This window comes from Coregonus clupeaformis, chromosome 14 (genome assembly GCF_020615455.1).
Source record: "Coregonus clupeaformis isolate EN_2021a chromosome 14, ASM2061545v1, whole genome shotgun sequence".
Taxonomy (NCBI): Eukaryota; Metazoa; Chordata; class Actinopteri; order Salmoniformes; family Salmonidae; genus Coregonus; species Coregonus clupeaformis.
In genome coordinates, this window is record NC_059205.1 from 30,296,301 (window position 1) to 30,324,239 (window position 27,939).

At 42.5% G+C, this 27,939-nt stretch overlaps 1 protein-coding gene across 1 annotated transcript; it reads left to right on the forward strand.

The window, feature by feature from the left end:
- Positions 1-6,963: 6,963 nt before the first annotated feature.
- LOC121581032 (protein-L-isoaspartate O-methyltransferase domain-containing protein 1) lies at positions 6,964-27,718 on the forward strand. Its single transcript, XM_041896353.2, has 7 exons — positions 6,964-7,134; positions 17,792-18,113; positions 18,269-18,435; positions 22,015-22,117; positions 22,526-22,697; positions 23,638-23,761; positions 24,614-27,718. Exons 2-7 carry the CDS (start codon positions 17,974-17,976, stop codon positions 25,000-25,002), a joined length of 1,095 nt encoding a protein of 364 aa, XP_041752287.1. The 5' UTR covers positions 6,964-7,134; positions 17,792-17,973; the 3' UTR covers positions 25,003-27,718.
- Positions 27,719-27,939: the final 221 nt, after the last annotated feature.

Consider the following 27,939-nt stretch of genomic DNA (forward strand, 5'->3'; position numbering starts at 1 on the left):
CTGTACACAACTGGAATAAACTACCAGAAGATCTTAGATGTGCCCCATGTATGTATGCAAAACTTCTCTTTTCACATGCCTACGACTGAGCACTTAAACTTAAACACACTATTTATTTAGCCTTATAGCTTGCTATGTTTTTATCCCATTTTTGATTTTTAATTTTTAATCTTTATGTTTCTTTTTTGTTTTTTTTATTGTATTTTATTATTATGATGTTTTCATTACTTTTGATACACATCTTTGTAAAGCACATTGAATTGCTTCGATGTATGAATTGTGCTATATAAATAAACTTGCTTGCTTGCTTGCTATAGAAAACCCTCTGAGTTCTGTTAGACAGATAGCTCTGAATCCACAATATGGCAGAGGTTGAAAAGCCATAACACATACGTACGTTTTCTCAACAACAGGTTATGGTCAATAATATCAAAGGCTGCACTGAAGCGGCACGGAGGGGAGCGGCACGCTGGCGAAAGCCGAAATGTCCATATCAGTTTGCAGTCTAAATGTTTCTTGAACCAATTAGTGATTTAAGACCAATTGCTGCTCTGGAAGCCTTCATGACCACTCGGCTGCTACCACCGTTTCTTTAAAGAAAACTGACAATTACATCGCTCTGATGGAAAGAGGAAATGGTGTGTCTTCTTCAACCTACTACCTTGACCAATAAAGCTAGCTAGCTAGCGGGTAGCTACTGGTAACTGTTAGCAACTGTGGATAGTAGTTTCCAATGTTATTTAACGCTTAAGAGTACCTGTAATTATGCTAGCTAGCTACCTACCATTCAGCTGTTTTTCTAACCTCATTATCTGAAGCGTTAACGTTAGGTAGTTAGTAGCTACTGTACTCGAAATGTAGCTAGCTTGTTGCTACCTGGATAGCTAACTAAACAACAGCTGGAACGACCTAGCTGTAATGTTTACAAGTAACGTTATCCCCACAAGCTGGCTACTAGATGACCAATAGAACAGTTGGTCCTAATTTGGAATTAATCTAAAACAATTATAGATAACTAACTAGCTAGTTGGCTTGGTAAGATATGTTTGTATTTACCGGGCTTCTGCGTTTAGAGACGCTTTCTCTCCGTTGGGACAGATGCGAACTAGCTAAATTGATTCAGTAGCTAGCTCTACACTTAACTAGCTAACAGTAGCTACTAAGGGTACGTTTATAACCTACACTTCTTTTTTATTTTATTTGTACATACTGGTAACCAGAGTCATTTAAAAGGAATTCAAGATATGGGTGACTAGCTTGGCTTTCTCTGTGTGTTTCATACCGTGGGAGGAGGGGTTGGTTCGTTGACAGAGAGCGATGGCTAGCTAATATGCTAACTATTCTAGCTAGCTAACTAACTGGCTGAATAAGTTGACGATGTACTCACTCAAACTGTCAAAACTAACCCAAAACTTTACACAACGTTAGACACGGACACAAACGATCTGTTTAGTGTATTAACACACTATTGGTAGTTTGTTGTAACCGAGTATTGGTGCTAAACCGTGTGTTATTGGAAGCTAGCATGCTAGTTAGCTATGGCGTCATAGGATACGGTGCCCTGGGCGGTTTTAACGGAAGAATACTGTACCAAGTTAGCTAGCTGAATAAACTAAGTTAGAGTCTATTCCTAGAAAACATTGAACCCCTTTAGTTTACAACAATTATAATTTCTAAAGTGGAAGTTGGGAGAGTTATATTTGAGTGTTTCAGTGAAAGATAAGTGAGGGAGGCCCCGCTCTCTCGCTTCCCCAGATATTTAGTTAATTTTATTCCGATCTCTTTTGCATTATTGTAGCCTTTTCTGTAGCCTGTCAACTATGTGTCTGTCTATCCCTGTTCTCTCCTCTCTGCACAGGCCATACAAACGCTTCACACCGCGTGGCTGCTGCCACTCTAATCTGGTGGTCCCTGCGCGCACGACCCACGTGGAGTTCCAGGTCTCCGGCAGCCTCTGGAACTGCCGTTCTGCGGCCAACAAGGCAGAGTTCATCTCAGCCTATGCTACCCTCCAATCCCTCGACTTCTTGGCGCTGACGGAAACATGGATTACCACAGAAAACACTGCTACTCCTACTGCTCTTTCCTCGCATACCCCGAGAGCATCTGGTCAGCGCGGCGGTGGCACAGGAATCCTCATCTCTCCCAAGTGGACATTCTCTCTTTTCCTCCTGACCCATCTGTCTATCTCCTCATTTGAATTCCATGCTGTCACAGTCACTAGCCCATTCAAGCTTAACATCCTTATCATTTATCGCCCTCCAGGTTCCCTTGGAGAGTTCATCAACGAGCTTGACGCCTTGATAAGTTCCTTTCCTGAGGATGGCTCACCCCTCACAGTTCTGGGTGACTTTAACCTCCCTACATCTGCCTTTGACTCATTTCTCTCTGCCTCCTTCTTTCCACTCCTTTCCTCTTTTGACCTCACACTCTCACCGTCCCTCCCTACTCACAAGGCAGGCAATACGCTTGACCTCATCTTTACTAGATGCTGTTCTTCTACTAATCTCACTGCAACTCCCCTCCAAGTCTCCGACCACTACTTTGTATCCTTTTCTCTCTTGCTCTCCTCCAACACTACTCACTCTGCCCCTACTCAGATGGTAATGTGCCGTTGCAACCTTCGCTCTCTCTCTCCCACTACTCTCTCCTCTTCCATCCTATCATCTCTTCCCTCTGCTAAATCCTTCTCCCTCCTATCTCCTGATTCTGCCTCCTCAACCCTCCTCTCTTCCCTTTCTGCATCTTTTGACTCTCTATGTCCCCTATCCTCCTGGCCGGCTTGGTCCTCTTCTCCTGCTCCGTGGCTTTGACGACTCATTGCGAGCTCACAGAACAGGGCTCCGGGCAGCCGAGCAGAAATGGAGGAAAACTAGACTCCCTGCGGACCTGTCATCTTTTCACTCCCTCCTCTCTACATTTTCTTCCTCTGTTTCTGCTGCTAAAGCCACTTTCTACCACTCTAAATGTCAAGCCTCTGCCTCTAACCCTAGGAAGCTCTTTGCCACCTTCTCCTCCCTGCTGAATCCTCCTCCTCCTTCCCCTCCCTCCTCCCTCTCTGTGGATGACTTCGTCAACCATTTTGAAAAGAAGGTTGACGACATCCGATCCTCATTTATTAAGTCAAATGACACCGCTGGTCCTGCTCACACTGCCCTACCCTATGCTTTGACTTCTTTCTCCCCTCTCTCCAGATTAAATCTTGCGACTTGTGACGGCCGGCCTTCCAACAACCTGCCCGCTTGACCCTATCCCCTCCTCTCTTCTCCAGACCATTTCCAGAGACCTTCTCCCTTACCTCACCTCGCTCATCAACTCATCCTTGACCGCTGACTATGTCCCTTCCGTCTTCAAGAGAGCGAAAGTTGCACCCCTCCTCAAAAAACCTACACTCGATCCCTCCGATGTGAACAACTACAGACCAGTATCCCTTCTTTCTTTTCCCTCCAAAACTCTTGAGCGTGCCGTCTCTAACCAACTCTCCTGCTATCTCTCTCAGAATGACCTTCTTGATCCAAACCAGTCAGGTTTCAAGACTGGTCATTCAACTGAGACTGCTCTTCTCTGTGTCACGGAGGCTCTCCGCACTGCTAAAGCTAACTCTCTCTCCTCTGCTCTTATCCTTCTAGACCTATCTGCTGCCTTTGATACTGTGAACCATCAGATCCTCCTCTCCACCCTCTCTGAATTGGGCATCTCCGGCGCTGCGCTCTCTTGGATTGCGTCCTACCTGACAGGTCGCTCTTACCAGGTGGCGTGGCAAGAATCTGTCTCCGCACCACGTGCTCTCACCACTGGTGTCCCCCAGGGCTCAGTTCTAGGCCCTCTCCTATTCTCTCTATACACCAAGTCACTTGGCTCTGTCATATCCTCACATGGTCTCTCCTATCATTGCTACGCAGACGACACACAATTAATTTTCTCCTTTCCCCCTTCTGATAACCAGGTGGCGAATCGCATCTCTGCATGTCTGGCAGACATATCAGTGTGGATGTCGGATCACCACCTCAAGCTGAACCTTGGCAAGACGTAGCTGCTCTTCCTCCGGGGGAAGGACTTCCCGCTCCATGATCTCGCCATCACGGTTGACAACTCCATTGTGTCCTCCTCCCAGAGTGCAAAGAACCTTGGCATGACCCTGGACAACACCCTGTTGTTCTCCACTAACATCAAAGTGGTGACCCGATCCTGCAGGTTCATGCTCTGCAACATTCGCAGAGTACGACCCTACCTTACACAGAAAGCGGCACAGGTCCTAATCCAGGCACTTGTCATCTCCCGTCTGGATTACTGCAACTCGCTGTTGGCTGGGCTCCCTGCCTGTGCCATTAAACCCAGACAACTTATCCAGAACGCTGCAGCCCGTCTGGTGTTCAACCTTCCCAAGTTCTCTCATGTCACCCCGCTCCTCCGCACACTCCATTGGCTTCCAGTTGAAGCTCGTATCTACTACAAAACCATGGTGCTTGCCTACGGAGCTGTGAGGGGAACGGCACCTCCTTACCTTCAGGCTCTAATCAGACCCTACTCCCAAAAGAGGGCACTACGTTCATCCACCTCTGGCCTGCTAGCCCCCCTACCTATACGGAAGCACAGTTCCCACTCAGCCCAGTCAAAGCTATTCGCTGCTCTGGTACCCCAATGGTGGAACAAACTCCCCCACGACGCCAGGACAGCGGGGTCACTGACCACCTTCCGGAGACACTTGAAACCCTACCTCTTTAAGGAATACCTGGAATAGTATAACAGTAATCCTTCTACCACCGCCCCCCCCCCCCATAAAAAAAAAAAAAAAAAAGGAGTGGTTGTCCCATTGGCTATCCTAAGTTGAATGCACCAATTTGTAAGTCGCTCTGGATAAGAGCGTCTGCTAAATCTTAAATCTGAAGTCTAACAGTACAGCTCTCACAATCTTATTATCAATTTCTTTCAACTAACCATCAGTCATTTGTGTCAGTGCAGTACATGTTGAGTGCCCTTCTCTATAAGCATGCCGAAAGTCTGTTGATAATTTGTTTACAGAGAAATAGCATTGTATTTGGTCAAACACCATTTTTTCCAACAGTTTGCTAAGAGCTGGCAGCAAGCTGATAGGTCTGCTGTTAGAACTAGTAAAGGCCTCTTTACCACTCTTGGGTAGCGGAATGACTTTGGCTTCGAGAGAGAGAGAGAGAGAGAGCGATGAAGGTTGAAATCAGCTGCTTTCCAAATTTAGTATTAAGAACCTTTGGGACTTGCTCTTCCATGTTAGAGCCAAACAAACACCTTTCATATTGCAAATGATATCAAAGTTTGTCACGTACACAGTTTACAGAAGATATAAATGGTGCAGAGAAATGCTTACTTGCAAGCTCCCTCAACAATGCAGTACAAATTTCAATAACAATCAAAAGTCAAAGAAAAAATAACAAGTAAGTAGAGGAAAGTCGTATGCCTATTTCAGTTTTTGTTGAATGTGGGGTCAGCTGAGAAACTACTCATGGTAAGCACAACAGATAAAGAGAGAGACAGAGACAGACAGACAAACAGACAGATAGGAACTAGTTTGAGAAAAGCACACACACTAAAGGCGTCAGCATGCTTCAGTTCGGCTGCGGCTAGCCGAAGTCGGCTAGGCGAACCGAACGAGTGTGCTCGCATGCTCCCTAAAAAGAAGTTTGCTTGAAAAACGGGGGACATACAGACAGAGAGAAATCGAGAGAAAGAGAGAGAGGGAGAGAGAGAGAGAGAGAGAGAGAGAGAGAGAGAGAGAGAGAGAGAGAGAGAGAGAGAGAGAGAGAGAGAGAGAGAGAGAGAGAGAGAGAGAGAGAGAGAGAGAGAGAGAGAGAGAGAGAGAGAGAGAGAGAGAGAGAGAGAGAGAGAGAGAGAGAGAGAGAGAAAGAAACTGACAGACAGATTATACAAAGAGCTTCACATTTATTTGTTATAATTTTGGGGGGGATATTATATATATTTTTTAATAACATTAGTGTTTTAAAATAATAATAATTACGTTACCAATATATTTTGGGATTTTGGTTTTGTTATTTCTCTTTTATTGTAAGTGCAAAATTGCCTAATTCAACGCAACACATTTCCTTCGTATAGAGTTGATCAGGCTGTTGATTGAGCTTCCCTGAGACGGTTTCTGACAATTTGTGCAGACATTCTTCGGTTGTGCAAACCCACAGTTTCATCAGCTGTCCTGGTGGCTCGTCTCAGACCATCCTGCAGGTGAAGAAGCCGGATGTGGAGGTCCTGGGCTAGCATGGTTACATGTGGTCTGCGGTTGTGAGGCCGGTTGGACGTACTGCCAAATTCTCTAAAATGATGTTGGAGGCTTCCTATGGTAGAGAAATGAACAATAAATTATCTGGTGGACATTCCTGCAGTCAGCATGCCAATTGCACGCTCCCTCAAAACTTGAGACATCTGTGGCATTGTGTTGTGTGAAAAAACGGCACATTTTAGAGTGGCTTTTTATTGTCCCCAGCACAAGGCACACCTGTGTAATTATCATGCTGTTTAATCAGCTTCTTGATATGCCATCCCTGTCAGGTGGATGGATTACCTTGGCAAATGAGAAATGTTCACTAACAGGGATGTAAACAAATTTGTGCACAAAATTTGAGAGAAATAAGCTTTCTGGGATATTTTATTTCAGCTCATGAAACATGGGACCAACACGTTACATGTTGCATTTATATTTTTGTTCAGTATAATTGAAAAGCCCAGAATGTCATCTCAAAGGGACAACAGGACTTAATACAGTGGCTTGTATGTCTTCAGAGATATGGACCAAAAACTGATGTCCACTAGAGAGGACAACAATTTATTGCTGGGTCTCCTGGGGATATGTCTTAGATTTTTCACCCTGGTTCAAAGTTTTCCATTGAAGCCACCATTAGGCTATTTCTGTGGTAGCGCAAAACACACGTCTGTCTGCCTACTTCCGCTAACAGCACGTGACATGTGTTTACATCCTCTCAGCTGTGTTCTTTCGGCGTAAAGAAACGACTGGTAGGCTAGTCACCACTTCACAAACTAGCTGCACCCGCGCTACAGCTCGTTTAACTTACTGACCTTATACGGTATTTTCCTTTGAAGTGCATCCACCCTTGGGACTGAGTTGATTGATTCGTTTGACTCGGCGCTGTGAGTATTTTCCAATCTAAAGTGCAAAGTCGACATTTTGTATGTTGTTAGAAAGTGGCTACTCGCTAGTGGTAGCTGACGAGCTATAGCTCGGTAGCTACCATTGCTTTGTCTGAGTTGGTGACGCACAGACTTTGTTTGGGCCCGCATAATTAGCAATGTGCTAAACCTAATTTCAAGAGACTGTTGACATCTTTTTATGACAATGCCTAGCTGTCAACTCGACTTAACCAACCCTTTCATCATGAATCGCAATGTATTTTTGCCCATTCTTTCGTTAATACTTAGCTAGCTATTTTAGTTAACTAGTTGATCATGGCCATCATTCGACTGTTAAATGCAGCCATCGAGCGAGCGAGCGAGCAAGCTAGCTAGCTACAGCTTGCAACGTTCAAGATGTTGTGACATGCTATTTGGTACACATTATCTAACGTTAACCTGCAATACTGATGGATGTTAGCTATCGCTCTAACGTTGTGTGAAATGTGTTTTGTCACACCTTGCTTACATAACAACACTAGCTAGTAGTAGTAACTTAGTACTAACCTGAAATGTTAGTTGTGGCTAGTTAACTAAAATGTGTTGTCTGTCTTTTTATTTTTTTATTTTTTATTTCACCTTTATTTAACCAGGTAAGCCAGTTGAGAACAGGTTCTCATTTACAACTGCGACCTGGCCAAGATAAAGCAAAGTAGTGCAATAAAAAACAACAGAGTTACATATGGGGTAAAAAACATAAAGTCAGAAATACAACAGAAAATATATATTCTTTCATGCATGATTAAAATAACGCACCACAAAAACACGTTTAACCCAACGTTAAGTAATGCGTCGTTAGCAGATGCAACTTAGTTAGTCAGCGAGCTACATTATGAAGCTAAATTCAATGTTATCAACTTGATAGTTATGAAACAGAAAAGTATATCCAGCCCATTTCCTGTTTTTGTTTTCCATCACACACCGTGCAGATATAACTAACATGGTACACTCGTAAGATGATTGTCTAGAAAACGTCCATCCTGTGTCTGTACTAGAAAACGGCTGATTGGTTTCAAATAGTTCTGGCAGTCGTGGATGAGAACTAGACAATGAATGCATTGTATTATCAGACTACAGTAGCTGCCTACAGAGGCTACATTGTAATGTGTAGGCTACATTGTAATGTATCAGACAACAACTCACTGAGTTTTTTTTCTCTCCCAGATGTAGCTAGGCATATTCGTTTTAGCAAAATATATAGCTAGTTTGGAGAGCTAAGTGAACAAACTAAACATTAGGCTACAGGACAGCCTACTGTCAAGTGTTCTTTGACAAATCACTGTAGTGCCAAGGGAAATAAAAGTAGATTTTAATTTCTACTGACCCTGAATGACCCCTGAATGAACTGTGAATCATCATTTATTTACTAAATTATTTACCCCCATACGCACATTCAGTAACACAGTACAACCTAGTGGCCTAGCCTACATCTTGGCCCCTGTCCAGATAGAGCATGGCAGTGTATATAGATAGTTTCACTGAGCATGCTATTGGGTTGTCCCAGGATCGGTTACATGTTTCATCACCCTGCCTGTCAAAGTTGGACACCAGCCAGTCTCCCTCGTTCTTAGAATGGTGCATGACATGTCACTGCATGCTCTCTCTAGGGGTGTTTCTTGGATTTGAAGACATTCTGGGCTTAGCACAAAGCCAATAGGGGTGTCTGGGGGCATTCTCCCCCAGCAAAAAATTAATTTCAACAGCTAAATTCATGAATATGGGTCCCTTTGAGATGAACATTGAGAGATGAGATCTTCCCACCTGCCAAAGCAGACACTGCCATTACTCAATTACAGTAGCTACTGTGAGACTCTGGAAAACATACAGTGCATTCGGAAAGTATTCAGACCCCTTGACTTTTTCCACATTTTGTTACGTTACAGCCTTATTCTAAAATTGATGAAATATATTTTTTCTCATCAATCTACACACAATACCCCATAATGACAAAGTGAAAACAGGTTTTTAGAACAGTGCATGTCAGAGCAAAAACCAAGCCATGAGGTCAAAGGAATTGTCAGAGACAGGATTGTGTTAAGGCAAAATTGAAGGTCCCCAAGAACACAGTGGCCTCCATCAATCTTAAATGGGAGAAGTTTGGAACCACCAAGACTCCAAACTGAGCAATTGGGGGAGAAGGGCCTTGATCAGCGAGGTAATCAAGAACCCGATGGTCACTCTGACAGAGCTCCAGAGTTCCTCTGTGGAGATGGGAGAACCTTCCAGAAGGACAACCATCTCTGCAGCACTCCACCAATCAGGCCTTTATGGTAGAGTGGCCAGGCGGAAGCCACTCCTCAGTAAAATGCACATGACAGTTTGCCAACAGGCACCTAAATGACTTTCAGACCATGAGAAACAAGATTCTCTGGTCTGATGAAACCAAGATTGAACTCTTTGGCCAGAATGCCAAGCATCGCGTCTGGAGGAAACCTGGCACCATCCTTACGGTGAGACATGGTAGTGGCAGCATCATGTTGTCGGGATGTTTTTCAGTGGCAGGGACTGGGAGACTAGTCAGGATCGAGGGAAAGATGAACAGAGCAAAGTACAGAGAGATCCTTGATGAAAACCTGCTCCAGAGCGCTCAGGACCTCAGACTGTGGCGAAGGATCACCTTCCAACAGGACAACGACCCTAAGCACACAGCCAAGACAACGCAGGAGTGGCTTCGGGACAAGTCTCTGAACGTCCTTGAGTGGTCCAGCCAGAGCCCGGACTTGAACCCGATCGAACATCTCTGGAGAGACCTGAAAATAGCTGTGCAGCGATGCTCCCCATCCAACCTGACAGAGATTGAGAGGATCTTCAGAGAAGAATGGGAGAAACTCCCCAAATACAGGTGTGCCAAGCGTGTAGCGTCATACCCAAGAAGACTCAAGGCTGGAATCGCTGCCAAAGGTGCTTCAACAAAGTACTGAGTAAAGTGTCTGAATACTTATGTAAATGTAATATTTCAGTGTTTAAAAAAATACATATATTTGCAAACATTTTTAAACCTGTTTTTGCTTTGTCATTATGGGGTATTGTGTGTAGATTGATGAGGGGGGGGGGAAACAATTTAATCAATTTTAGAATAAGGCTGTAACGTAACAAAGTGGAAAAAGTCAAGGGGTATGAATACTTTCTGAATGCACTGTACACCTGTCAAATGAGCCTCTCACTCACACACACACTGTGCAGTAATCAGAATCCATAGAGCAGCTTTAAGTGACAGTCTACTGTGTGCTCACCCCTCCTCTGCGCCTCTCTTATCGCATTCTCTGTGTCTGTTGCTGTCTCTCTTGTCTGCCCTCTCTTGTCCTGTCCTGGTTGTAAAAAAGTAAACAATTGTTTTAATAGTAATTTCAAAGGCTTTTTCACCTCGCCTGCAAATTCTTTCTAAACCATGTTTTACTTTTTCACTGTCTGTATTTCACCTCTTATAATTTGTGCAAATAAATAAGACCAATTAGAATCTATAGAGCAGCTTGAAGTGATAGTCTACATTTACATTTTAGTCATTTAGCAGACGCTCTTATCCAGAGCGACTTACAATTAGTGAGTGCATACATTTTCATACTGGTCCCCCGTGGGAATCGAACCCACAACCCTGGCGTTGCAAGCGCCATGCTCTACCAACTGAGCTACTGTGTGCTAGGGCTGGGCAGTATACCGTATTTTACTGTATACCGTTATTGATGCACAGACTGGTTTCAGTGTTTACTTTACCTTCTATAAAGGTATTTTAATGTTTGGTTTGTTAAATAAATACGCAATGCAACTCTGGCACTTATAATGTCAGTTTTTATAGTTCACTCCGTTTGCTACTTGAGTCATCTCTCTCCCTTTCCTCCTGCTGCTGCATGCAGCTAACCACACCAAGCCCTGCCCCCTGTCACTCAAGGAGAGAGCAGTTGCTCAACCACAGAGTAATGAGCACATTTTTGCCGTTAACCCTGCATGGTCAGATGGATGCAACAATGTTGGTGAAATGCTGCTTTCCACAAGCGTTCTATACACTTAGTAGTTTGCAGACTGTAAGATACACAAACTATCTGCTAGTTTATCTTTTCTTAGCAAGGAATTGCTAAAATAATTTGTGTTAGCCGCTAATCGCTAGTTGGCTAGCTTGCTAAATGTACTAAGTGTCAGAGCAAACGTAGCTAGCTAGCTAATACTGCCTGGTACCAGTGCTAGTGTAGGCCTAGATAAGCATGTTAGTGCAACGGTATCTTATCAGAGAGGAATAGGCGAAGTATGAATATGTTGGCTGGCTAGCTACATGAAGTAAGAAATGGTTCCTACCCTATCAATAATTCCTCCCTGGTTTATTCCTTTGTTGTCATGCCAAACAACAATGTATTCAAGGTGCTGCTCACTATATTCCAGCTATAGAATTAGAATAAGCATTATATTTCCATGATTCCAACAGTTCACCAATTAACTAAGGCTATATGTTTTTGCCCATATCATGCTGCGTGGCACAGTGTTAAAGTTATATAAAAAAGTGCGGAAATTGATGAAAATGCTGATTTTATTTTGTTGTTGTTTTAGAGTTGGATTTAACAGTATAAATGGAGAAAGCCCCTATTGAAATCGGTTATAATTTGTGTTGCCACCCTAGGGTCATGAACTACTCATAAGATCATATTTAGAACTTTTATTATCCAAAAACATAAAATATCGTCAAACGTAAAATATTGTGATATAATATTTTGTCTATAAATCGCCCAGCCCTACTGTGTGCTCAAACTGTAAAAAAGTGTCCGCATAACAGCGCAACACAACTCCAAACATGACAGATAAGAAGCTACGTAGCCCCTAGGCCTCTCAAACTCAACTCTGGGCCTCAAATCCAGTTCCACTGCATATTTTCATTGTTCTCCTCTAATCATAGACTGATTTAGAGCTGAGACCCCAGGTGTGTTTAATTAATGATCCGGTAGAACAGATAATCAGCAGGCTCTCGACCTCCGTAGGGTAAAAGTTGAATACCCCTGCCCTAGGCAATATGAATATAAAGAGACATGAGCACAACAATTTTTACCTGTAGAATTGAATAAGTTATAAAACCTCTATGATTCATTTAGTCAGTTTTACTAGCTAATGTGAGATTTTTTTGATTACATAACATTTGAGGACACACAACTTAAAGCGGCAATCAGCAGTTGAAACAGTAACAAAGGGTATTCCCTGACCCTGTTTTGGTAAAAAGCTGAGGGATGGGTCTGGAGAAATGTAGCTTCTCTCAAATTCATAGAAGGCTATGGATGCAAGGACTGACCAACCATGATATCAACATTTTATAGTTTTAACCATGTTTTTAAATGCTATATAGTGTTTGTTTACATTTACTTTGTTTACAAACATTCTAGTAAAACAAGCTTATATTTTGGGTTCTGATGGGGTGCAACAGTTGAACTTAAGCTCATGAGCCATTGTTATATTATTCTAGAATCAATGGGTACATATCATTCATTAATAAGTCCAAAAATGTATGTAGTATCTGCTGATTGCCCCTTTAAGGGCCTACAGTGGGGAAAAAAAGTATTTAGTCAGCCACCAATTGTGCAAGTTCTCCCACTTAAAAAGATGAGAGAGGCCTGTAATTTTCATCATAGGTACACGTCAACTATGACAGACAAATTGAGAAAAAAATATCCAGAAAATCACATTGTAGGATTTTTAATGAATTTATTTGCATATTATGGTGGAAAATAAGTATTTGGTCACCTACAAACAAGCATGATTTCTGGCTCTCACGGACCTGTAACTTCTTTTTTAAGAGGCTCCTCTGTCCTCCACTCGTTACATGTATTAATGGCACCTGTTTGAACTTGTTATCAGTATAAAAGACACCTGTCCACAACCTCAAACAGTCACACTCCAAACTCCACTATGGCCAAGACCAAAGAGCTGTCAAAGGACACCAGAAACAAAATTGTAGACCTGCACCAGGCTGGGAAGACTGAATCTGCAATAGGTAAGCAGCTTGGTTTGAAGAAATCAACTGTGGGAGCAATTATTAGGAAATGGAAGACATACAAGACCACTGATAATCTCCCTCGATCTGGGGCTCCACGCAAGATCTCACCCCATGGGGTCAAAATGATCACAAGAACGGTGAGCAAAAATCCCAGAACCACACGGGGGGACCTAGTGAATGACCTGCAGAGAGCTGGGACCAAAGTAACAAAGCCTACCATCAGTAACACACTACGCCGCCAGGGACTCAAATCCTGCAGTGCGAGACGTGTCCCCCTGCTTAAGCCAGTACATGTCCAGGCCCGTCTGAAGTTTGCTAGAGTGCATTTGGATGATCCAGAAGAGGATTGGGAGAATGTCATATAGTCAGATGAAACCAAAATAAAACTTTTTGGTAAAAACTCAACTCGTCGTGTTTGGAGGACAAAGAATGCTGAGTTGCATCCAAAGAACACCATACCTACTGTGAAGCATGGGGGTGGAAACATCATGCTTTGGGGCTGTTTTTCTGCAAAGGGACCAGGGCGACTGATCCGTGTAAAGGAAAGAATGAATGGGGCCATGTATCGTGAGATTTTGAGTGAAAACCTCCTTCCTTCAGCAAGGGCATTGAAGATGAAACGTGGCTGGGTATTTCAGCATGACAATGATCCCAAACACACCGCCCGGGCAACGAAGGAGTGGCTTCGTAAGAAGCATTTCAAGGTCCTGGAGTGGCCTAGCCAGTCTCCAGATCTCAACCCCATAGAAAATCTTTGGAGGCAGTTGAAAGTCCGTGTTGCCCAACGACAGCCCCAAAACATCACTGCTCTAGAGGAGATCTGCATGGAGGAATGGGCCAAAATACCAGCAACAGTGTGTGAAAACCTTGTGAAGACTTACAGAAAACGTTTGACCTGTGTCATTGCCAACAAAGGGTATATAACAAAGTATTGAGAAACTACAATGTGATTTTCTGGATTTCTTTTTCTCATTTTGTCTGTCATAGTTGACGTGTACCTATGATGAAAATTACAGGCCTCTCTCATCTTTTTAAGTGGGAGAACTTGCACAATTGGTGGCTGACTAAATACTTTTTTTCCCCACTGTATGTATTTTCTATGTTTTGTTCACCTACAATCTAACCACAAAGCTGGCAATCTTTTCCCCTCTTTCTGTTCATTTGTCATATACACATGATATACATGGATTATATAGTGCAATGAAATGCTTACTTGCAGGTTAACCTCTCGACAATGCAAAAACAATAGAAAAATTAGCTAAGTGAATAAAGAGTAATAAAAATAAAAGCAAAATTAAGGCAGTTTTTTAAATGTATTTTTCATACAAATAGTTACATAGCCTATATGGAAATATCAGACATGAGCCAAGCATGTTTACCTGTAGAATGGAATATGTTATGATTCATTTAATTTTCTCAGTTCTACCACCTCAACATAGCTAATTTTAAACAGGGTTAAATATAATTTAGTGTATATAGTAAAGTTCAGCTTCAGTCCACAGTTCAGCTATGTCACTGTCAGAAGATACACTACATGACCAAAAGTATGTAGACACCTCGTTGAACGTCTCATTCCAAAATCATGGGCATTAATATGGAGTTGGTCCCCCATTTGCTGCTATAACAGCCTGCACTCTTCTGGGAAGGCTTTCCACTAGATGTTGGAACGTTGCTAGGAGGACTTGCTTCCATTCAGCCACAAGCATTAGTGGGCGATTAGGCCTGGCTAGCAGTTGGCGTTCCAATTCATCCCAAAGGTGTTCGATGGGATTGAGGTCAGGGCTCTGTGTAGGCCAGTCAAGTTCTTCCACACCGATCTCACCAAGCCATTTCTGTATGGACCTCGCTTTGTGCACAGGGGCATTGTCATGCGGAAACAGGAAAGGGCCTTCCCCAAACTGTTGCCACAAAGTTGGAAGAACAGAATCGTCTAGAATGTCATTGTATGCTGTAGCGTTAAGATTTCCCTTCACTGGAACTAAGGGGCCTAGCCCGAACCATGAAAAACAGCCCCAGACCATTATTCCTCCTCCACCAAACTTTATAGTTGCCACTATGCAATGGGGTAGGTAGCGTTCTCCTGGCATCCGCCAAACCCAGATTTGTCAGTCGGACTGCCCGATGGTGAAGCGTCACTCCAGAGAACGCGTTTCCACTGCTCCAGAGTCCAATGGCGGCGAGCTTTACACCACTCCAGCTGACGCTTGGCATTGCACATGGTGATCTTAGGCTTGTGTGCGGCTGCTCGGCCATGAAACCCATTTCATGAAGCTCCAGATGAACAACTCTTGTGCTGACGTTGCTTCCAGAGGCAGTTTGGAACTCTGTATTGAGTATTGGAACCGAGAACAGACGATTTTTACGCGCTACGCACTTCAGCACTCGGCGGTCCCATTCTGTGAGCTTGTGTGGCCTACCACTTCGTGGCTGAGCTGTTGTTGCTCCTAGATGTATCCACTTCACAATAACAGCACTTACAGTTGACCGGGGCAACTCTAGCAGGGCAGAAATTTGACAAACAGACTTGTTGGAAAGGTGGCATCCTATGACGGTCCCACGTTGAAAGTCACTGAGCTCTACAGTAAGGCCATTCTACTGCCAATGTTTGTCTATGGAGATTTGCATGGCTGTGTGCTCGATTTTATGTCTTAAAGTAATGATGGACTGTCGTTTCTCTTTGCTTATTTGAGCTGTTCTTGCCATAGTATGGACTTGGCCTTTTACCAAATAGGGCTATCTTCTGTATACACCCACTACCTTCTCACAACACAACTGATTGGCTCAAACGCATTAAGAAGGAAAGAAATTCCACAAATTAACTTTTAACAAGGCACACCTGTTAATTGAAATGCATTCCAGGTGACTACCTCATGAAGCTGGTTGAGAGAATGCCAAGAGTGTGCAAAGCTGTCATCAAGGCAAAAGGGTGGCTATTTGAAGAATCTCAAATATAAAATATATTTTGATTTGTTTAACACTTTTCTTTGGTTACTACATGATTCCATATGTGTTATTTCATAGTTTTGATGTCTTCACTGTTATTCTACAATGTAAAAAATAAAGAAAAACCCTTGAATGAGTAGGTGTGTCCACAACTTTGTGCCCTGCTGAATGCGGCCCTGGACATAGGTGTGCAATGCATGGGCAAATGTAATTACTCTCTGTGTGTATATTAAAACAAAAAATATGATTATATTATTTTAAAAATATATTTATTTATTAATTTTTTACATAGTGCCGCATCCAGTCCACAAGGTGGCGCAGCGCCACTCTTACTCTTTGTGGAGCAACCTGCATGGCTATGCATTTCAGGGACTTAAAGCTACTCCTTTAACACTGTACAGTACTATCACACATTGGTGAGAATTCATCTATTATTTATTTTGCCAGTGTGTTAAAGAACAGCCAATGGAAAAGTACCTCTCCACAAGGCCTAGCCTACTAGCTTCTACTACAATGTCACCTCTGAATGTAATCTTTATTAGCTGACTCAGATATGTCAGGTGGAGATGCTGAGAAAGCAGATGGAGAATTCAAGACATTTCTTCTTCCTCTGCTGCAGCTCTCATAAATGGGCATTATGATTTTCTCACAGATCATACTCATTCGAGTCATGCAAGGTTTTTAGCTTTTTAATAACTTTAATTATTAGTTGCTACCTGTCCTGCAGTTATTTCCACGCTTCATCATAAAAAACTATACTTCAGTTTTACGGTTTTATTAATGACTATCTCATTGTAGTTAACATGCATGAACTCATAAGGATTTTGTTTAAATATAGTCTTTACCATTAGATTAATGTGCTTACGCAGTAGTTTACCAGATATCAAGGACTGAGCACCAAAGGGGCGTAACTGATAATTTCTGAATTGTAGTAAAAAGTTAGTTCGAAAAACGTATTTAAGTGTCACCCCACAGTGATACAATAATTGACAATACAAAATACAGATAAAAAAACTGGACCACTCAAATAGTTTTGAGACACAAATAAAATCAGTCAAACATGGTACAGTATTTCCTTTGGCATCATCTATAATACATACATTACGGCATCTATACACATGTATGCATAAACCGTACAGTAGATAAAAGGACATTGGAGGATAAGGTGGCAGGCTTTGGCGCAGCCATTTACATAATTGTTACCTGATAACATTTCACACAATTTATTATTTTCATCTAGACTGTTAAAAGGATCATTTTGGCTGGACAGCTGACGGAAAAAGATCATCCCTAATGTCATTGTAAAACCCACAGTAAAGCAAGGCATGAGCTTCTGTTAAAATGGATACATCGTAACAAAAAGTACAGACACATTTATCTAGAGGAATGTTTGTGTATTGACGAGTCTCAATAGCGAGAGGGCTTTGATTTTGCAAAACAGCTTTGATTTTGCTTGGATAAAACTGTATGTACATATGGTTATGTCCCAAAAGTGCATTTAAAACGGAAGTAAGTGCGCAGCTTGTTTTTTTTGGTTATTGATCAGTTGAATAGGATGCCTATACATTTATCTCCATAGTTGCTTGCTTTGCACTATCTGTAACTACATGGGTAATTACTTCTGGGTGTCTCCACAGATTGACATCCCCTGCTATACTTATAATCTTACATCCCTCGACATTGTCTCCCTCTCTCTCAATTCCCTAGAGTTAGCCTGTCTTGGTAGGACCATGGTGTGAAGTGGCCCCAAGGAAAGAAGAACACCACAACCACTCAACCCCTCAGGTGTCCTCTTCATCTTTCCATGCCACATTAAGAAGACAACACAGCGCTCCACTTGTGGAAAGAAGAGTTTTGCACCCTCTTTGTTCTACTGTTTCTTTCTCGCCATGGGGGGTGCGGTGAGTGCCGGCGAGGACAACGATGATCTGATTGACAACCTGAAGGAGGCGCAGTACATCCGTACGGACCACGTGGAGCAGGCCTTCAGGGCCATTGACCGCGGAGACTACTACCTGGTTGGCTACAGGTACTACATTACCCATAATGCTCTGTACAGCATATCCAGTTTTATCTTGGGGGCGAATCCTAACTTGCATTGTTGTACATTGAAGACTAAGTGGAAGTTACAATTTGCCCCTTAGTAAAGATGTTCCTGAAGCTAACACTTTATCGATACTGCAGGGACAATGCCTACAAGGACCTGGCGTGGAAGCATGGCAACATCCACCTGTCTGCCCCCTGTATCTACTCTGAGGTGATGGAGGCGCTAAAACTGCAGCAGGGACTGTCCTTCCTCAACCTGGGCAGTGGGACTGGGTACCTCAGCACCATGGTGGGACTCATCATAGGTAATGATGCCCCTGTTTTTTCAATTAAATAATTTCACTCTCTAAAATCTGTTGAGATATTCAGTGGAAACTTGATTGATTATTATATAGTGATGATATACATTGATGCTCTAGCCCTAATGAGTTAACCTATGCTTGAATAACACACATGAACAGCATATGAAGTCAAACACAGACCCACATCTTCTTTCATAAGTGATGTGTAATCACTGCAAATGACATTTGGTCCTAAACGATATTATAACCACGATCGATAATAGACAGTACTGTGCAGCCGTCTTCATCGACCTGGCCAAGGCTTTCGACTCTGTCAACCACCGCAGTCTTATTGGCAGACTAAATAGCCTTGGTTTCTCAAATGACTGCCTCGCCTGGTTCACCGACTACTTCTCAGATAGAGTTCAATGTGTCAAATCGGAGGGCCTGTTGTCTGGACCTATGGCAGTCTCTATGGGGGTGCCACAGGGTTCAACTCTTGGGCCGACTCTTTTCTCTGTGTATATCAATGATGTCGCTCTTGCTGCTGGTGACTCTCAGATCCACCTCTACGCAGACGACACCATTTTGTATAGATCTGGCCCTTCATTGGACACTGTGTTAACAAACCTCAAAACGAGCTTCAATGCCATACAACACTTCTAACGTAGCCTCAAACTGCTCTTAAACACTAGTAAAACTAAATGCATGCTCTTCAATCGAACGCTGCTGGCACCCGCCCACCAGACTAGAATCACTACTCTCGACGGGTCTGACCTAGAGTATGTGGAAAACTACAAATAACTAGGTGTCTGGTTAGACTGTAAACTCTCCTTCCAGACTCACATTAAGCATCTCCAATCCAAAGTTAAATCTAGAATCGGCTTCCTATTTCGCAACAAAGCCTCCTTCACTCATGCTGCCAAACATGCCCTCGTAAAACTGACTATCCTACCGATCCTTGACTTCGGCGATGTCATTTATAAAATAGCCTCCAACACTCTACTCAGCAAATTGGATGTAGTCTATCACAGTGCCATCCGTTTTGTCACCAAAGCCCCATATACAGTGAGGGAAAAAAGTATTTGATCCCCTGCTGATTTTGTACGTTTTCCCACTGACAAAGACATTAAATAAGTATTTGACCCCTCTGCAAAACATGGTGGCAAAACCCTTGTTGGTATCACAGAGGTCAGACGTTTCATGTAGTTGGCCACCAGGTTTGCACACATCTCAGGAGGGATTTTGTTCCACTCCTCTTTGCAGATCTTCTCCAAGTCATTAAGGCTTCGAGGCTGACGTTTGGCAACTCGAACCTTCAGCTCCCTCCACAGATTTTCTATGAGATTAAGGTCTGGAGACTGGCTAGGCCACTCCAGGACCTTAATGTGCTTCTTCTTGAGCCACTCCTTTGTTGCCTTGGCCGTGTGTTTTGGGTCATTGTCATGCTGGAATACCCATCCACGAACCATTTTCAATGCCCTGGCTGAGGGAATGAGGTTCTCACCCAAGATTTGACGGTACATGGCCCCGTCCATCGTCCCTTTGATGCGGTGAAGTTGTCCTGTCCCCTTAGCAGAAAAACACCCCTAAAGCATAATGTTTCCACCTCCATGTTTGACAGTGGGGATAGTGTTCTTGGGGTCATAGGCAGCATTCCTCCTCCTCCAAACACGGCGAGTTGAGTTGATGCCAAAGAGCTCGATTCTGGTCTCATCTGACCACCACTTTCACTCAGTTCTCCTCTGAATCATTCAGATGTTAATTGGCAAACTTCAGACGGCCCTGTATATGTGCTTTCTTGAGTAGGGGGACAATGCGGGCGCTGCAGGATTTCAGTCCTTCACGGCGTAGTGTGTTACCAATTGTTTTCTTGGTGACTATGGTCCCAGCTGCCTTGAGATCATTGACAAGATCCTCCCGTGTAGTTCTGGGCTGATTCCTCATCGTTCTCATGATCATTGCAACTCCACGAGGTGAGATCTTGCATGGAGCCCCAGGCCGAGGGAGATTGACAGGTCTTTTGTGTTTCTTCCATTTGCGAATAATCGCACCAACTGTTGTCACCTTCTCACCAAGCTGCTTGCCGATGGTCTTGTAGCCCATTCCAGCCTTGTGTAGGTCTACAATCTTGTCCCTGACATCCTTGGAGAGCTCTTTAGTCTTGGCCATGGTGGAGAGTTAGGAATCTGATTGATTGATTGCTTCTGTGGACAGGTGTCTTTTATACAGGTAACAAGCTGAGATTAGGAGCACTCCCTTTAAGAGTGTGCTCCTAATCTCAGCTCGTTACCTGTATAAAAAAACACCTGGGAGCCAGAAATCTTTCTGATTGAGAGGGGGTCAAATACTTATTTCCCTCATTAAAATGCAAATCAATTTATAACATTTTTGACATGCGTTTTTCTGGATTTTTTTGTTGTTATTCTGTCTCTCACTGTTCAAATAAACCTACCATTAAAATTATAGACTGAGCATTTCTTTGTCAGTGGGCAAACGTACAAAATCAGCAGGGGATCTGCTCCTGAGTGGCGCAGTGGTCTAAGGCACTGCATCGCAGTGCTAACTGTGCCACTAGAGATCCTGGTTCGAATCCAGGCTCTGTCGCAGCCGGCCGCAACCGGGAGACTCATGGGCGGCGCACAATTGGCCCAGCGTCGTCCAGGGTAGGGGAGGGAATGGACGGGAAGGGAGGGAATGGCCGGCAGGGATGTAGCTCAGTTGATAGAGCATGGCGTTTGCAACGCCAGGGTTGTGGGTTTGATTCCCACGGGGGGCCAGTATAAAAATAAAAATAAATTGAAAAAAACAACATGTATTCACTAACTGTAAGTCGCTCTGGATAAGAGCGTCTGCTAAATGACTAAAATGTAAAATGACTGTACTACCCACCACTGTGACCTGTACGCTCTTGTTGGCTGGTCCTCACTACATATTCGTCGCCAAACCCACTGGCTCCAGGCCATCTATAAATCACTGCTAGGCAAATCCCCGCCTTATCTTAGCTCACTGGTTACCATAGCAACACCCACCCGTAGTCTGCGCTCCAGCAGGTATATCTCACTGTCATCCCCAAAGCCAACACCTCCTTTGGCCGCCATTCCTTCCAGTTCTCTGCTGCCAATGACTGGAACGAACTGCAAAAATCTCTGAAGCTGGAGACTCTTATCTCCCTCACTAACTTTAAGCATCAGTTGTCAGAGCACCTTACCGATCACTGCACCTGTACAGAGCCCATCTGAAATTAGCTACCTCATCCCCATATTGTTATTTATTTGTCTCATTTGCACCCCAGTATCTCTATTTGCACATCATCTCTTGCACATCTATCATTCCAGTGTTAATACTAATTGTAATTATTTTGCACTATGGCCTATTTATTGCCTTACCTCCATAACTTACTACATTCGCACACACTGTGTATATATATTTTCTGTTTGTATTTTTGACTTTATGTTTTGTTTACCCCATATGTAACTCTGTGTTGTTTTTATCGCACTCCTTTGCTTTATCTTGGCCAGGTCGCAGTTGTAAATGAGAACTTGTTCTCAACTGGCTTACCTGGTTAAATAAAGGTGAAATAAATACAATTGTTTTTTGAAGGTCCATTTGGCGTGAACCATGGAGTTGAGCTCCACAAGGATGTGGTGGAATATGCCAAGGAGAAACTGGATGACTTCATCAAGAATAGTGACAGCTTTGATAAGTGAGTTGGATGCTTAATCAAAATGTTATATAGGGTATATCCTGTAGCTCAGTTGGTAGAGCATGGCGCTTGCAACGCCAGGGTTGTGGGTTCGATTCCCACAGGGGGCCAGTATGAAAAATGTATGCACTCACTAACTGTAAGTCGCTCTGGATAAGAGCGTCTGCTAAATGACTAAAATGTAAAATGTGTAATGGTGCATGCAGTGAAACTCTAGTTAAATAACTAGCTGCAGTTCCGTTAGTATTTATGTGCCTGCCAATTCACAGACATGGAAATTGCCTTCTTAAGTTTGTGTGTCTTGCAAATGGAATACATTTGAATGTGTTCAAATCTGTTTGTTTATTTTTACATTTCTTCTCAGACTGATTGGCTTACTTTTATTACTTTTTATTTTGTTTTTGTCAGGTTTGAGTTCTGTGAACCCGTCTTCATGGTGGGCAACTGTCTGGAGATCTCGTCAGACAGTCACCAATACGACCGTATCTACTGTGGTGCGGGGGTGCAGAAGGATCATGAAAATTACATGAAAATCCAGCTCAAAGTGGGGGGTATTCTAGTGATGCCTATAGAGGATCAGGTAAGCATTAGAGAATGCCTCTGAATATTGCAGAAAACATAAACATCATCATTCACGATGATGCCGTCCCAATTGGGAATCAGAGGCTGCGTCCAAAATGGCAACCTATTCACTATAGCGCATTACTTTTGACCAGAGCCCAGTTCAAAAGAAGTGCACTATTTGGGACTAGAGTGCCATGTCGGACACAGATAAAGTGAAATAGCCGTGGCCTGCATGACCAATGATGTTATGATACCCAGCCATTGTTATTGTGCATCAGAAGCCCCTGGACGGGGACTTACGCCATCAGTCTGCTCTATTTTTTCCTCCAAGAAATTGGTAAATAGCAAAAACACTTTTGAAAAAGGATGACATTGTGTGGCACTCAAGCAGGGAAGGAAACAAACAAAAAAAGGTAAGGGTTTGCACAAGCCCACACAGTCCTTCATGCTGTGAAATGGAAAGGAGCTGCTTATGTTGTTTTTCTGAAAACGGTTGAAACTCCTGCGTTGCCAGGTTTGTTTGGTGGTGCAATAAGGAGAGAAAATGTTTTGATGAGGAGAATTGAGGCCAAAGGGCTGAGGCAGCTTAAGAAGCTCAGGTCCACCACAGTTCCTCTGGATCAACACCTCTACATCAGGCCAAAACCAGCTTTTTGTCATGTAGATATTTGATTTGAAAACACCAATGTCCCTTTCTGGTGTGGAACTAAAGATGCATATAATACATGTGATTTTGGCCATCTGTTGTCATGGTGTATTGATTGTGGTGTTGTTATCCTGGCTGGTATACGTTCTCCATTGGCTAGTAGGATGGTGGTGTTTATTGTGGTTGGTATGTGTCTAGTGGATTTGGCGTTAACATGGTTGGTATATGTTCTCCGTTGTCTCAATGGACTGGTGCTGTTGTTACTGTGGTGGCTATACAGTAACTATCACTCATTGGTCTCTTGTTGCAGCTGACTCAGATCACCAGGACTGGTCAGTGTTCCTGGGAGAGTAAGAATATCCTGGCCGTGTCGTTCGCTCCTCTGGTCCAGCAGAACAGAGCTGAGGGAAGCAAGCCTGATGCGGTAGAACTGCGTGAGTCCTCTACTCTAACCCCTGTTCTCTACTCTAACCCCTGTTCTCTACTCTAACCCCTGTTCTCTACTCTAACCCCTGTTCTCTACTCTAACCCCTGTTCTCTACTCTAACCCCTGTTCTCTACTCTTAACCCCTGTTCTCTACTATTAACCCCCTTTTCTCTACTCTTAACCCCCTGTTCTCTACTATTAACCCCTGGGTCTTATTCACTAGGACCCAAAAGGAAGAAAACTGAAACTGGGAGGGAGGGAGGGAGGGAGGGAGGAAGTACCTGAATTCGTCCCCTAAAAATACTTGTTTTCATTTTCCCTTTGCCACATTTTGCTACGATGTGCACTAATGAATATGAACTTGTTATTTTCTCTGTAAAAAGCCACATCAGAACAGTTCCCCTTTATTTTGTTTTTCTATCTGTCTTTTGAAGTGTAAAGTAAGCCACACTTTTTAAGTCAGAGGATTTATTTAAAGTTAGAAGATGAGGCCGTTTCTAACAAATCCTTTGCTTTGACTCGAGGCCTCGCTGCCCTGCAGGGTAGATGCATAATTCTAAATATTTCAAACAGTAATGGATTGTTCCTTTACTTATTTTTCTATAAATGAAGTTGAAGTTTGTATATTGATGTGTATAGTTTATATTAGTTTTTTATATGTATTGTTGTGAATGCAGGGCTCATTTGAGAAAGAGACTTTGGTCTCAGCATGACTCGCTGTCGAAATAAAGGTTAAATAAGTATTGTCCCCAAATGGCCAGACAATATATGGAGCTCTTGCCTGCTGAATATCAATAGAGAATGTTATTGGGCTAATGTGATTTGACCTGCCATCTTTGTCCCTCCTCCTCCTCCTCAGCCCCAGTGACAGTCAGGAGCCTTCAGGACCTGTCTCGCATCTACATCCGCCGCACCCTCCGAGATCTGACCAATGAGGAGAGCCCTGACAACAGCCTGGTGCAGCGGGCGCCCCAGAAACGCAAGCGCAGGCGTTGTCGGCGGCGACGCATTAACACTTACGTCTTTGTGGGCAACCAACTGATCCCCCAAGCCGTGGAGAGCGAGGAGGACGAACGGATCGAGGAGGAGCAGCACAAGGAGGAGCAGGAGGCGCAGGAGAAGGAGGAGGAGAGAGACATTGGCAGAATTGAGATACTAAAGGCAGTAAATGTACTGAGAGACAAAATCCTGACTTTACCTCTGCCTGAATCGCTGAAGGCCTATCTGTTGCACTACCGAGAAAAATGACTGACGGCACAACCTGCTGGCATCCGTTCTAATGGATGCAATGCCTGCTGAGATGTTTTTCCTTACTTTCCTGTCTTCTTTTTTCAGTACAGAAAGATTTAGCATTGTTTTTCATTTCTCTTAAAGGTGAACCTGGAATGGAGACTGAGAGACTTCCTGGTCGTCTTGGATAATGTTCTATAATTACTATGATCTGGTTAAGTTTTTGTTGTCTAATGTTTTGGATTTGTACATCAAAGCTTTATTTAAAAGCCTACTGATTGGAAAATCATTTTCAAAGATTACATTTTGAGGATGTAGATTTTTTCACATGTTAATATTCCAGCAAATTGTCACTAAATGAAATTGTATAAAATAAAATAAATGCTAACTATATTTGTTAAGAATATGATAATGAAAAGATCCATAATTTTACTGCAACCTTTTTCTAGAAGCTTTAAAGAACTTGATATTACTGAATAAAGATTTACAATTGCTGAATGGAAGAATCGGAGACAAAAATGCATGTACACCTAATCTTATTTGAATCAAAGACTATTATGGAACATTTTCTCATGAATCTTTGAAGGGGCAATTCTTTCATTGTAATTTCCTCACACTGTTATGTTTGAGTAGAGGGATTTTAATGCTGTGTGACGATGAAAGATCAGTGGGACTCCGACTAGATTGGTTTGTAATTTCTCCTAGAGACCATTCTTAAATCTATCTGAAGTGTTTTTTTTTAGAATGGTTATATCCTCATATTTTATCTCACTTTGCTCTTAAGTAACTGACATTAGGCTTTATATGAATAGGCATTTTAATTTTGTGATGAATTTTTATGGCCTTGAGTGCTTCGTCCGACAGACTTATTTTCCTATCTTTTTTGCTGTCGTGCATAAGGGTTTATAATCGTCATACCAGCGGTTAGGCTAATGGGGAATCTTATTAATGAAGATTTTTCTAATGGTGAATGAAAATGGCCGGCTCATAAATGTATTTTCCCCTGGCACAGCATCTCTAGTTCTTTATCGTGAGGACCTTAACACTTACAGTACCTCAGAACAAACCAGAAGACCCACTATGAACTCACAGGGGTATCTGAGTCATATAGTAACAATAATAATAATCCTGTACAGTGATAAGTGGTATGGATTATTTTAAATGTTTGTCAGCTTTGGTCCACATGACATCCACTCTTGATCATTTGGAGGTGATGTCCTAGATGATCATAAATGTACTATTACTTTCTATATGAAAAGAGCTGGTGTGTTTTTAAACCACAAAGAACGACTCGAGGCGGGTCATGGCACAAAAACTCACAATACGTTGTATTGTACTGTACTTTCTATTTGCAGCAGTGCAAAATCACAATGATGGGAGATTTTTGGAATCCTCCTTTCTCTGTACTGTGTTAGTATTCAACATAACAAGCACATTATTCTGTTAAGTCCTAAATCATGAAAAGAGACTTGTCATCCTTGGGTTGATGTATGTGTTTTTACTGTGGACTGGAGCAAAGTACAAAACACATGGTATTTGAGTCATGTAGCTGTACGTGTATCAATTATAATTTTATTGTGAAACTCTCAGTTTAAGAGATGGCTTTTAAAATGACATTACACCCCATCACATCCGCTCCTTGTCAAGTGAGTCTTGTTTTATGGCAATGTAAAGGGGGACATTCTGACCACAGTGACGTCTAAGAATGATGGGGTGCTTCTACAGTACATTCCATAAATGCTTGAAAAAGAATAACATATTCAATACCCATTGTTAGTCACATTTGTATTTATATTTGACAGTTGCATTACATACTTGGAAATTCATGACTGATCTTGCTTTGAAAGCATTTTAATATTTCAGTAGCTGAAATGATAGTTGTTGATATATTATTGAGGTTAAATTTTGTGTGAACATTACAACAGTACAGTAGCTGGTTATGATATGTTTGGTTATAAAATAATGTGGATTAGGTTTGATTTGTTTGTTGTTGTAGCGCCCTCTTGCTGTCACAAGGCACTGCGAAATCTTCTTGTATGTAGATCCAAACTCCACTTGTGTTAGTTCTATGGCTAAACATGCATGTGCTCAAAGCCTTCCATCTTGTTCTGGTGTAGTGTATACTATTTGGGTTTAACATGGGGTTAGTTGATTTATATATTGGTTATTGTATTTTGTGAAGAGGTGATCCTGTAGACCTTTTTCCATCATGACTTGAGCAGTGTTCATATTCCCAGGAAAACGTTTGAATTGTAAGCAATAATACATACATTACTTTAACTATCAAAAATAAGTAGCAGATCCGTATGGCTCTGATTGGCAAAAACAACTGTAATTTTCATAGTCATCATTTTGAATAATCAAATCTCTCAGAAATGCTAAATGACGTACACATAAAACTGTTGAAATCATATTTACAATGGGTAAAACTGCAAATGTATGGTGTTGGACATAATTCAGGAGTCCTATTACCTGAGATTTTGGGTCACCCCATGTACCAGAGGTGATGCGTTATCAAATGTACAGTAATAAATGGTCCCCACAGTAAAGGCCCAATTACAAACCTATTTTATGGTCTTGCCTTCAATTAATTGGTACAAGGGCGGAACTATTGTTCTGTTTTTTTTTCTTATTATTGATATTTGAAAGTGTGCTGGCAGTTAATTTTTTTAATTGTGTCAGTTGTTCCCTCTGTACATGTTTTGGCACACAAAAAATAAAGGTCACAATTTGCCTCTGTTTAAATCATTAATGCCTTCCAACTGCCATAGAGTCCCACAGCTACTTACTGTAGCAAGATGCTTTTCTCACCCAAGTATTTCAGTTTTAATTCTTCCTCTTTGCCAAGGACTCAGTGAGTCGTGGTTTAATCTTTGTCTCATTTCTGTCTGTACAGAAGTAGCATAGCAACAGCCTTAACCCAGCACTAGCCCAGCCCTGACTGTAACCTAAAAA

Excerpts from the sequence above, each read along its gene's own strand:
- LOC121581032 (XM_041896353.2), top strand. The coding sequence starts at position 17,974 with ATGGGGGGTGCGGTGAGTGCCGGCGAGGACAACGATGATCTGATTGAC. Across the intron at positions 18,436-22,014 it reads CATGGTGGGACTCATCATAG|GTCCATTTGGCGTGAACCAT; the intron begins GTAATGATGCCC and ends TGTTTTTTGAAG. Across the intron at positions 22,118-22,525 it reads AATAGTGACAGCTTTGATAA|GTTTGAGTTCTGTGAACCCG; the intron begins GTGAGTTGGATG and ends TGTTTTTGTCAG.